Source organism: Balearica regulorum, chromosome 1 (genome assembly GCF_011004875.1).
Source record: "Balearica regulorum gibbericeps isolate bBalReg1 chromosome 1, bBalReg1.pri, whole genome shotgun sequence".
Taxonomy (NCBI): domain Eukaryota; kingdom Metazoa; phylum Chordata; class Aves; order Gruiformes; family Gruidae; genus Balearica; species Balearica regulorum.
Window position 1 is genome coordinate 119,270,140 of NC_046184.1, and position 12,856 is coordinate 119,282,995.

At 42.6% G+C, this 12,856-nt stretch overlaps 1 protein-coding gene across 2 annotated transcripts in view; it reads left to right on the top strand.

Annotated features, from left to right (window-relative positions):
* Nucleotides 1-12,856, top strand: part of IGSF5 (immunoglobulin superfamily member 5) — a 34,946-nt gene that overhangs the window by 1,863 nt on the left and 20,227 nt on the right. For both annotated transcript variants that reach the window (XM_075772343.1, XM_075772355.1), the window contains exons 2-4: nt 1,067-1,269; nt 10,276-10,596; nt 12,273-12,581. In XM_075772343.1, the coding sequence (XP_075628458.1) occupies nt 1,212-1,269; nt 10,276-10,596; nt 12,273-12,581 (688 nt within the window). In that variant the 5' untranslated portion in view covers nt 1,067-1,211. The remainder of the gene's footprint in view (nt 1-1,066; nt 1,270-10,275; nt 10,597-12,272; nt 12,582-12,856) is intronic.

A 12,856-nucleotide genomic window follows, 5' to 3' on the forward strand; every position in this document is an offset into this window, starting at 1 on the left:
CTGACAAGAAATTTGGGCTGGCCACAAAACCATATCCTCTGGCCCGTGTCCCTTTCATGAAGGCAAGCTTCAATTTCCCAGCTGAGAAGTTTGTAAACCAAGCAGCGCAGTCAAACTCTCTCCCACATACTTTGAGGGGGAGGAGAATAATATCACACAAGTGAATCACAAGCACTGTAAAAGCAGAAAATGCACAAGTAAGGTGGTGGTTCCTACCCAAGCTCTGTATCTTATCTCTGACCATGGTGGAGAGCTGGTGGTGTTTTATTTTGGGGTGTAAGAGACACTCTCAGGTTCAAAGAAATAATCCTGGGAACCCTCTTTGCTCTAGCAGCCTTTCTGAGCACTCAGTCCGGAGAGCTGGGGGGAGATTTGGTGTTTCTTATCCTTGCTGCAGGTGGGGTGGGATCGAGAGCCCAGGGTGGCAGGAGCCATTCCTCCCATCTGGGGTGACACCTGTGCAGCGAGGGCCTGATGGGACTGCTACAGCAATGATGGCACCAGGCTCTCCCTGGAAATGTGTGAATAGGAATCCTAGTTTTGGAGTAAAGCACACAGAAAAACAGCAAAAAATTCCCACTGCCTCTCCCAAAGGCTGCCTGGTGCAGGAGGCATCAGTTTCCTGGGGGGGTGTAACAACCCCTCCAAACGGGCGCCTGCTCCCCTCTGACCCCAGGGGAATGGATGGTGCCCTGCACAGTTGCCCTGCATGACAGCCAGTGATGGAGCACAGGGTTCATTAGTCTACCAGGATGCCGCTGGTGGCATGGACGCTGCACCCACAATATGCATGTGATTGCGGGAAGCTTGGAGAATTATTTTTCCCAGCTGCTCATGATTAACTTTAATGATGTGAATGGAGCTCCCTGACACAGTCAATCCTGAAGCAGTAGTGTTGTAATAGCCAGGAGGGACTAAGGGCGTGGGAGATGGAAGGTCCATACGGGGAGGTTTCTCTGTAATAGAAAGCTTCTCTACTTCTTTTGAAACAGTTGTTTTGAGAAAAGATACTTCTCTCCTTCCAAAACTGACCTCATTTAATCTTCTCTCTTTGTTGGTAATACAGGTCACATAAAGTCACATTTTATCACAGGACGCAAAACGGCAGCTGATTACTGAGTTTCTCGATAAGTTCCGTTCTTCGGCTTCTTCTCAAGTATGCAGTGACCACTGGTGGCTTTCTGCCTTAGGGACCAGGAGAGAATGCTCCAATGGAGAGGTTCCAGAAATTAATTTTACTTCCTCTCATCTTAACTGCCTCACTACCAGGTAGGACACGTTCATAACCCATGAAATGAGCCACCATAGATAAAATGTGTGAACTAATTTTAAAGCTGTGTAAATGTTAGTTATTGGTGATATCAGATTGAACAGTCAGTCCCAGAGAGGGAATATTTAAAGTATTTGAAATGGTTAAGTTTGCATTTCAAGCCTAAATGATCTAATGGCTTAGAGTGGGCTTCAGTATGCAGGAGTGAGCAGTGGATGGAGTAGGGAGGAGATGGGTAGCTACCCTCTCTCACTTCCAGTGAGCAGGGACATCCCACGTAATTCTCCCTTCCTTGCTCTCATCTTCCTCTTGTCTGTTTGGGACTGCTTTTGAGAGGGCATCTGTCATGAGCACAATATCAGCAGCTGATTTTGCTTCCAGAAATTTGTGCAAATTTTAATTTTGCAGGTTTGCCACCATTTTACATTTCACATGCCTGAGTTTCAGAACGAATTCAGATAAAAGCTATCTTGGTGACAGAGCTTTAAAGAAAATATGAATATAAAGTGACTAGTTGGGTAATGGAGACAAGGCTAATTTTTTTTTATTATAGTCCAGCTGGGGTTTTAACAGGATCTGAAAGGAGGGAGATGCAGTGAGATGAGAGGGAAGGAATTGTCATGGTTTAATAACTGGTGAAAGAAAACGCAATGCAGGAATAAACATTGAGTTTTCTGAGCAGAGTGATGTTCCCAGTGGAGTTGCACAGGGATGTGTGGTATTCAACAAGCTCTTAAACAACCTAGTGAAGAGGAGTAAACTGTGAGGTGGCAGACTTTGCAGGTGGTGCAAAATTACTTAGGGCAGACAAATCCAAAAAGAGACTAGGAAGATTTGCCAGAAAATGTCACGATGCCAAGTGAGCAAGTAATAAAGGAGCAGAAAACATTCAATGCAAAGCATCACTTAACTGAAGATGTCTAGTGGGAGAAAAGAATAGATATCTTGGAAAGAGAGCAAATTGCTGAAAAAGAAAGAAAATTTCACCACTTTGTGTCTTCAGTAAGGGAATTACAATGAAACCTGACATTATATAAATCCACAGAAAACTTGTATCTTGAATACTGGATGTTTTTTAGCCCTTCCATTTACAAAAGGACTCACTAGATCTGAGAAAGGTATGAAGTGTGACAGAGGTGATCAAAGGTATGAGGATGCCTTCATTAGACTGGGATATTTTCCTGCATGTGAAAAAGAAGAAATAATGAAGATTTATAAAATAATTAATTATATGGAGGTGAATGGTAAAACGGTTATTTACAATTTCTCATAACAAAAAGAACTAGTGGCAACCAGTAAAACTCTCAGAAAGAAGGTTTAAGGCAAACCGAAGAATGTACTTTTCCTCACAGTACGTAATTGAATAGTAAAGCTCATGGTCACTGCATATTATAAATAGGCTGAGAAAAGCTAGAAACAAATATCATGGAGGATAGATCCATAGGTGCAGATGCAATCATTGGCTCAGGCAGCCCCTAGATCTCTTAATTTTGGACGCTGAGAAGTTGTAACAAGGAATCCTCAATTTTTATTTTTCTGATTCTTATACTGTCTTCCTAAGCATCCAGAGGAGAGCACTACATGGTTTAGAAGGTTTCTATTACCCTTCGCTAATGCTTTTAGTCAAACACACCTGCAATGGATGATTTATTGCCCCACCTGCAAGCTGTACTGGGGTAGCAGGCATTGCCCAAACTGTGCAGTGCAGCCATGGGAGCACACCTGAAAGCAGAGAGAAAAAACATATTGCTGCGAGGCAAGTATTGCTCTTGAAAGAAGTATTGCTACTCTCGGGATGTCACGAGTCACAAGGCTGGGTGATGTGGTTTGGCTACCGAGATGGCTGCATGGCACAGCCAGTTTGAGCATCCCTGTGAGTGGGCACGGCATGCCCTTTGGCAGCGATGGCATTGCAGACCACAGGGCTGATATGCAGTGCAGGGTCCCAGCCTGCCACCACAATATTGGGAGTGGTGCTGCTGCAGTTCTCCCAGCCTGGGGAGCCTCACTACTGGAGATAAGACAGTGCAGGAGGAGAGGAGTAGTCCAGTAGCACCAAGAGAGACTGCAAGGGACAGCTGTCAAACAGTGAGTAAGAGAAGAGATGGGAAGACATGCTTGGGGGCTGTGGAGAGGTTTGTGTGCAGGTGGGTGGAAATGTGTGTTTCTGAGTACCAGTAGATCGGTATTACTTGACAGAAACATCCTATAAGCATTTAAAAAGTCTTGTTAACATAAGCAAACAAGCTAGTCCTTCTCTGCAGGCTTTGACAAGCTGTAACCTATTTTGGTTTTCAAAAAGCTCAGCTGCAGGGCTGTTGGTTTTTGAAATAAACTTGAGATGTGCTGAAGAAAAATCTTACCAAATCCTACACAATTTATTGCAGAGCTGTTGCTGGAGCAGTGGGCCAGTGATGAGGCAGGGAAGGCAGAAGACAAGGTGGGGTGAGCAAAAGAATAAAGAAAGAGTGAAAATAAAATGGAATTTAAAACAGACTGGAAGGGAAAAAATGTAAAAATCTAAACAGAAATAGCAGAGAAGGAAGGGAGGAAGACAGAGACTAGACACAAAAACTAAAGGATAAAAGGCAGTATTTATGGAAGGGTGATACAAGTATAGAGGGGGAGATTATTTTGAAATACGATAATGAGGCTGAAAAAAAGGAATCATTATGGCAAAAGGACAAGTCCATCCTGCCCTGCACTGCACTGCATCCAAATAGGTCGCTTATAAAAGAGGAAAGACAGAGCAGAGGATAGAAGGGAAGGAAAAGAAGGTAGCCATGTCTCGATGCTGTTGTTGCTGAAATATTCAGCATGAAAATGTGTTCCATTAGAGTTAGTGCAAGCAGGGAAAAAAAACATTGGTGATGAAAGGCAAGGGCAGTTCTTTGACAAATGAGGTTCCCTCACTGCAGGTGTCATCCAGAGAATGAGATGCATTTTTGTTTCTTCAGAACCCCCAGTGATGTGACAGTGAATTTATGTGACAGAAGAGGGAATAAACAGCTCATAAAGAAGTTGGTATATGCTCAGCATGCTGTTGGGAAGGACTGAGAAACTGAAATACCATAAATACTTATCAGTTTAAGCAAACTTTCATCACTGGTGACTGCTTTATAAACATTTAGTGATGTGCCTCAAAGAAGGTGTCCTAAGTCAGCTTTGTTCTTCGAAAATCAAGGGGTAATGCAATATCATGAAGACAGCCTAACATTTCCCTATTGCAAAGATGATATTTGCCTGGGTGAGATTCTTATTGATTGTGTGTGGGGAAGCAGATGTTAAACCAGCTGTTAAAAGCCGAACACGTAATTCCTGTAAAGTGCAATAACAATCTAGCCTGAGGCCTTAGTTTGTCTAAAAGCAACCATCTGCAAGGTATTTTTAAGCAGCATGTAAATTAAGCTAGCACTAAAATTTTCTCCTTAGTGCAAGAAGCAAGGCCCAGCAAAAGGATTTACAGCACGGGATTAAAGCATGGGTAACTGGGTTTAGATCCCATTTCTGTCATGAATGTCCTCTTTGACCTTACACGAGTTACTTTATCAGAGTTTGTACCTGGGTTGGACAATGGAACGCACTGTTGGTTCAGGACTCCATGTGCCATTGCAGGACAAAAAAATAAAAGCACAGAGATAAAGAGGCAAAGTTAAAACCACTGAAAATGTTTTGGCAGCAGGTGGAGAGGTTCATGAAGCTCCTTTTGTGGTTGTGCTGGGGCTTCACAGAGATCTAAATGGAGGGAAGGTTGAGGTATGACCTACTCTTCAGTCCTCCTGCCACCCATAGGATCCCCATACAGGGTTTATGGACCTGTTCCCTAGCTCACAGCAGTTTGTGAAAGACCATCTATTGCTCCAGCAGATATGGTTGGTGGAAGAAAATGTAGATCCTACCATACCTATGGACTGTTAAAAGTTATTTTATTAGATAAATGAAGGAATAACTCATACCTACCTGGCTACACTGTCCTGACTCTATGAAGAACTCAAAAGCAATATTAGCCATGTATTTTTAGAGGTAATGATCCCTCATTATTCATGTTTAGAGATAAATTTCAAGAATATGCTGGAACTCAGAGACATGATCTCATAGCAAATGATTAATTAACAGCTAGCTGTGTAGTGAAAGTCACTTCCTATATTCAGAGCCATGGCAAACCATGGCCTCTTGAGAAAGTAAAGTGTTTGTACAGACATAGAAATAAATTACAAATGCACAGAGATCAGTCTGCATTAAGAGGAGCAATGTGAATAAGTACTGCAGCTCCTGTTTCATGAGCAACTAAATGCATTTTGGTGTTAACGCTAAGGAAGTTTGTATATGACTGGGTCTGTCATCATGGTAGCTGTTTATGTCCACTTCAGCCAGTCAGAAACAATTCAAACAAAGTGTAAAAATAAAAAAACACCTCAGCATGTGAACATGTTATAGACACTGTAGATGTACAGGGAGTGGTATTGTAAAGGCTGGCTACAATATGAGCCAAGAAAAATAGATAATTCAAAGACATGTTTGAGCTTAGAACAGTGTCTCAACCCTGGTGATATAAGTTATGAATAGAAATCATGACAACTGAATGTTGAATATCAGGGAAAAGGGCCATCTTACATGACAAATGGTCTCATTAGAATGCACTTCATCAGTGCACGTTCATTAGAAAACCCATAGCTCTGTAAATGATGCCACAGACATGTAGCCTACAGACATGCTACAACCACAGACATGTAGCCAATCCCTAACAGTCAGAAAGTGACAAATAGAAAAGAGAAGAAATGTCTTTTAGGCATTCTGTTGGGTTAACTCTATATAAAGCAATGTATTAAAGTGTGCACATAGATTTGATTGCTGACTTCGTCTTCAAGCTGTTTCATGTTTTAAAGCATTTCAGTTCACCTTTACAAGTCTGAAGAGAGCTTTGACTAGATGCTACTGGAAAAAATGAGCCATTTAAGTTGAACAGAAATATGCTTTACTGTATCTTATCTGGCTTTATTAACTATCAGTGGAAGCGAAGTTTGCTTTTCATTTAATGTTTTATTGCTCACACACAGATATACTTTGGAGAATGAGGTGCATGGCAGAGGTAACATAACCCAGGAAGGTGGAAAATTTTTGTAAAGGTTTTTGTAAACATGAGAGAACTCAGAGTCAATCATACAAAGAACCAGGGAGAGCTAGGTTTGTATAATCCTGCAAAACAAAGAATGAAAAGGCTCTTGTCTGTAAATACATGCGGCGGGTGGGAGGAAAGAGAAGAGCTATTTATATTAAAGAACAATTCTTGGCACAAACCTGGTTAGATATACAGTGCCTAGGATTCAATGTGAGCTGGGAATTAGAAAATTATGTTGACATCGGAGCAATGAGATTACAGACCCTATGCCATGGGTGCGTTCACTGAGGCTCTGATTGCAACGTTGTAACTGAGATTGGACTCTGATTCTATTTGTACAACTATCAAACATCTCTTTTGTGTGAAACAATACAGCATATTCTCATCTACTCATGCCAGCTATTGACTGAATGAAAAATGATTTTTTCAATAATTTATAGTTAATCCATTAATGAATAAATTACCTAAAATGTACAAAGCCTGGGTTGAATGAAACCTTTAAAAATCACTTCTCTGTCCTGAGTACTCTTAGCAAGGGAGTAATGGCCATTTCAGACTTTTCTTTCTCCTGGAAAATAACTGAACACAAACTCAGGCCAAATTTGCAGACACAGGGTTTTAATTAGGGTGCTATGAACTGTAGTATGTAATTGCTGTAATTATGCAGGCTACAGCCTGAATTGTTAGGGGTTGCACTGGCAGTCTTGGTGCTTTCTCGGATGAATGTTTCCCAGTAAGTGATGAAAAGCATTTGACACTCCCACACGACATCCTTGTCTCTAAATTGGAGAGATACGGATTAAATGGATGGACCACTTGATGGATAAGGAATTGGCTGGATGGTTGCACTCAAAGAGTGGCAGTCAACGGCTTCATGCCCAAGTGGAGATCAGTGATGAGTGGCATTCCTCAGGGATCGGTATTGGGACAAGCACTGTTCAACATCTTTGTCGGCAACATGGGCATTGGGATCAAGTGCACCCTCAGCAAGTTTGCCAATGACACCAAGCTGTGTGGTGTGGTCAACACACTGGAGGGAAGGGATGCCATCCAGAGGGACCTCGACAGGCTGGAGAGGTGGGCCTGTGCGAACTGCATGCAGTTCAACAAGGCCAAGTGCAAGGTCCTGCACATGGGCCAGGGCAATCCCAAGCACAACTACAGGCTGGAAGGAGAATGGATTGAGAGCAGCCCTGAGGAGAAGGACTTGGGAGCGTTCGTTGATGAAAAGCTCAACATGAGCTGGCAATGCATGCTTGCAGTCCAGAAAGCCAACCATATACGGGGCTGCATCAAAAGAAGCGTGACCAACAGGTCAAGGGAGGGGATTCTGTCCCTCTGCTCTGCTCTTGTGAAACCCCACCTGGAGTACTGCATCCAGCTCTGGGACCCCCAACATAAGAAGGACATGGAGTTGTTGGAGCAAGTCCAGAGGAGGGCCACAAAGATGATCAGAGGGCTGGAGCACCTCTGCTATGAAGACAGGCAGAGAGAGTTGGTGTTGTTCAGCCTGGAGAAGAGAAGGCTCCGGGGAGACCTCATAGCAGCCTTCCAGTACCTGAAGGGGGCCTACAAGAAAGCTGGAGAGGGACTTTTTACAAGGCCATGTAATGATAGAACAAGGGGTAATGGTTTTAAACTGAAAGAGGGTAGATGTAGACTAGCTATAAGGAAGAAATTCTTTACTGTGAGGGTGGTGAGGCACTGGAACAGGTTGCCCAGAGAAGCTGTGGATGCCCCCTCCCTGGAAGTGTTCAAGGCCAGGTTGGGTGGGGCTTTGGTCAACCTGGTCTAGTGGAGGGTGTCCCTGCCCATGGCAGGGGGGTTGGAACTAGATGATCTTTGAGGTCCCTTCCAACCCAAAGCGTTCTGTGATTCTGTAAAAACTCACTGGTGTGGTAGATCTCACTGGCAGGACTGCTTGTTCTGCAGAGAGCTTATAAAATCTCCATCCTTGGAGATATTCAAAATTTAACTTGACAAGGCCCTGTGCAAATGGCCCAACTATGAAGTTAGCTCTGCTTGGAGCAGAAAGTTGGTCTAGAGATTTCCTGAGGTCCCTTGCCACCGAAACTTTTCAGTGCCCCCATCAAGGAGTACCTCTGTCACAGTGAGGTGTGGGTAAGCACTAGGCCAAAAGGGAGCAGACCTGAGCTTAGAGGCACGTGAATGGCAAGAGAACAAGAGACAACAGGCATATTTTGAAACAAAAGAGGTTCACAGTGGACAAAAGGAAAAGCTTTTTCCCTATGAGGACAGTCAGGTAGTGGAGTAGTTTGCCCAGAGAAGCTGTGCAGTCTCCATTCTTGGAGGTTTTCAAGCCCTGACTGAATAAAGCCATGAGCAACCACGTCCAACCTCAGAACTGATCCTGCTTTAACAGGAGAGATGAATTGGAGACCTCCTGATGTCACTTCCAACTTGAATTACTCTATGATGTCCATTTGGTTAGCTATTCCTCCTTGAAAGGCATTGATAATACCTCTGCCTTTGCTGTACTGCACATGGACATAGCACACTCTCGGGAACTGAGACAAAATCTAAAGGGATTCACAAAGAACAAAGAAGAACAAAGACCCAGAGGTTCCTAATTTCACACAACACTGCTCTCTCAAGTCCTGTTCCCTAAGATATCAGCCAAATAATCTGGATTGTTCTTATAGTTTGAAGTTTTGTCCCTTGTGAAGACCAGGGTATATGATGTTCTGTGTCTGAGAAGTACTTTAAGATTTGTCCACCTTCAAAATCGCACCCGTTTCCCCTTGCTATTTCAGAGTCTGAAGTCACAGCTGCTACTTTGAAAAAAAAAGGTCTCTGCCGTCATCCTTCCTGCACTTTCTGCTTGGTAGAAGCGAGTGCTTCTGCCTTCCCACGCGCAGGGGATCCACCATCTGCCTGGGCAACAGCTGCACATTCATTCCTCTGAGGGCAATGGTAGGCCCTGGGTCTGGGAAAGCAAAACAGAATGCCTTCGTTAGAAATGAGCTTTCAGTTCTGAAAAATAGTAGCCAAAATTCATACTGCCTTTTAAGGAGAAAAACTCATGAATTACAGTAGCTCTGGCTAACAGGAAGTCTGAGAAGGTGGGGAAGGGTGTATGTGATGCATGCATGAGAAATAAGGGAAGAGACAGATGAATAGGCTAAAGAGCATTGAAGGATATATGCTGGGGCTGCAAAAAATCTGTGTCAGTCTAAGGTACGGTAAAGGGACCAGTTACATACTCCTTTATTTATTTAAAGCCTAGAGAACTCATGTATTTTCTTGTTTAAAAGTGGAACATTCTTTCAGCAAAATGATAAGCCTTCTTTTTAGTGAATCACTGAGGAAAGAAAGGTGATTTTGGATTAGGAGGAGGAGAGACCAAAAATCAAATGCATCTTTAAAGAAAACTATTTAATCAAAGCTGGATCTGAAAGATTAGATTCTACATCTCCATCTCTGAGCTGGTTAAGATCTTTTAATCTATATAAACCTGTACTTCTTGGGTTTGTAATGATTGGCTTGGGGATCCATTATAACAAGGTAGCATTTGACTACTGTTTACTGCTGTGGGATTAACATTACTCCTTTGCAATTTCAATTCACCATACAGATCTTTTAACTACATACTGACAAGCACTGTAGAAAATGAGACAAGAATCTTTTCCTGAAAGTATCAGGTACTGACCACAGTCAGAGGTGAAGTGCCAGCTCAGCTGAATCAACAGCCTTTCCATATACAAGACTAAGTGCTTAATACCGCAGTGCTCTAGCAAATAATACTATTTGAACCAGGGTGCCTGGCTTTTTAGCCTTATGTTGCTGGCAGTAAAAATTAGGTCAAAGGCCTTTGGTGGTGGTGTTGTATATGTATTTACAGATGGTGTTTTCTACTTCCTTCCAGGTCTTGGCTTTTGTTACTCTATTATAAATGGCCCTACTAATGCAACAGTCCTTGCTGGTTCAGAAGCCCGCTTTAATTGTACTGTGTCAGTAGGATGGGTAATTCTCATTTGGCTGTCCAATGGAAATCCTGTCCTCACTGTCATCAATTCTCAAGGAGCTGTTGAAACATCGGACCGCTTCACCTCTCAAAATTATACCAATAGCAATGGGTTTACCTCAGAGCTGATCATCCACAACACACAACTGAGTGACTCTGGAAAAATTGAATGCAGCACCCAGCAACCTAGTGAGAGCAGCTTTGCATTTCTCTCTGTTCAAGGTGCGTATAGCCATCAATAGAAAGCTATTTTATTATTCTGCACTTAAAGGAATCCTCTGATGGATTGCCCAAATTATCTGTCTGAAGGAGTACATGCTCTCATTTACCATCCTTTGCTTCCTGTCCTCATCTCAATTTTACTGTCCAAGCAGGTTTCAGAGTCACATTCAGTGTGCCATTAACAAAGGTTTGAACTGCCCTTGTTTTTTCCTGTTACATATCTTATTCTTTATTGACTTGCATTGACGTGCTTGAAGGGTATATCAGGCTGTCGTGGTTTTACCCCAGCCGGCAGCTGAGCACCACGCAGCCACTTGTTCACTCCCCCCCCATCGGGATGGGGGGAGAGAATTGGAAAAGTTAAAGTGAGAAAACTCGTGGGTTGAGATAAAGTTTATAGTTTTACAGTTCAATAGGTAAAGCAAAAGCCATGTGCACAAGCAAAGCAAAGCAAGAAATTCATTTACCACTTCCCATGGGCAGGCAGGTATTCAGCCATCTCCAGGAAAGCAGGGCTCTGTCACGCATAACGGTTACTTGGGAAGACAAACGCCATCAGTCTGAATGCCGCCGCCCCCCCCCCCCTGCCCCCCCCAAGCTCCTTATAAACTGAGCATGACATCATATGGTATGGAATATCCCTTTGGTCAGTTTGGGTCACCTGTCCTGTCTGTGCCTCCTCCCAACTTCTTGTGCACCCCCAGCCGTCCCGCTGGCAGGGTCAGTGCAAGAAGCAGAAAAGGCCTTGGCCCCGTGTAAACACTGCTCAACAATAGGTCCACAGAACAAAAACATCTCTATATTAATCAATGCTGTCTCCAGCACAAATCCAAAACATATCCCCACACTAGCTACTATGAAGAAAATCAATCCTCTCAGCTGAGACCAGGACACAGGCCCACCAACAGTCAGTCAAAAATGATCTTTTGGCTAGAAACAGTATGGATTACACCATAAACACATCTTTGTACATGAACCTTCTGCTGTCTTTAGGGCAGATCTCCCTCCTGATTTCTGACTCAGGAATCAGTCTGTATCCAGCTTTTTTTGAGTTTGATTTAGTGGCATGTAGAAGTAAAGTCCTTGAGACAAGGTGATACTCTTCATATGATTGCTGCTGCAAGCTACCACTTCCAAGGAACAAAAAGTTCCTGTGTATCAAGCCCCTGCGTATGAGACTTACTCCTCCTCTCTAAAGCATCAGTAGTGACAGAATGCAGCCAGTAAAGCAAGATCTAACAACTAGACACTACGCATTTGTCAAAGAGATGCTTCATGCAATGAGAACATCTCATCATGTACCCACAAACCTTTCCTGATAAAACCCAAGGATACTTAAAATTTAGAGAGAAACATTGTCATTTCATTATGTTGTCCTTCAGCTGGAAATATGTCAGGATGGCTAAAACGTATAATTTCCTGCTTTTTATTGGAAAGGTACTGAAAAATGAGACTTGTGCTTTAGACATACTGAACAATGTGTCCATGAAGTTAAGTTGCAATATCTGCAAGTTTATATCATGCATATGGTATATCTGTGTTAATAATTATTGGTTTTGACTTCATATCTCAAGGCATAGCTATTTCTGGGTAGCAAGATAAGACTGAAAACTATGAGCAGAAAAGCAATGCAGTCAAATATTCTGAAGGAACAAAACATCTTTTCCCTCCTACAGTTAATGGAACTTTATTCATCAAAAATAACACCTTAACAGTAAAAGAGAACAAAACAGTTGAAATTGTTTGTGAAGCCTTAGGATGGGCTCCAGCTCCAGACATTACCTGGATGACAAATGACTCTTTCATTGATAAATTGAGGTATGTTACCCGGCAAAGTCAAGGATCTAATGGCCTCCACAATGCCCTGAGCATCCTAACTTTGACTCCAACAGACACTGAGATTTTGACTTGTTTAGCTGACATAGAAGCACTCCCTAACCCTCAGAATGCAACTGTTACTGTTATTTTTGTCAACTCTACTACAGGTAAGTGAATGTTTTTGTACTTTGCCTATACTGTTTTCTCAGAACTGTGCTTTTTGTTTTGTTTTACTTTTTGTTTTATTTTGAAAAGTCTTTTATTTGCAAATGAAATATACCATGAGATGTGCAAAGGTGATAGAATTAAGACCCAGTAGTCACAACCTGATACCTAGGTTAAATTCACATCTGTGAGAGCACTGGTACAAGTCTAATGAACCACAAAGTTCAACTTAGGACTGAGCAAGACAAAGCAGTACATCTGCCACTGACTCCTACTA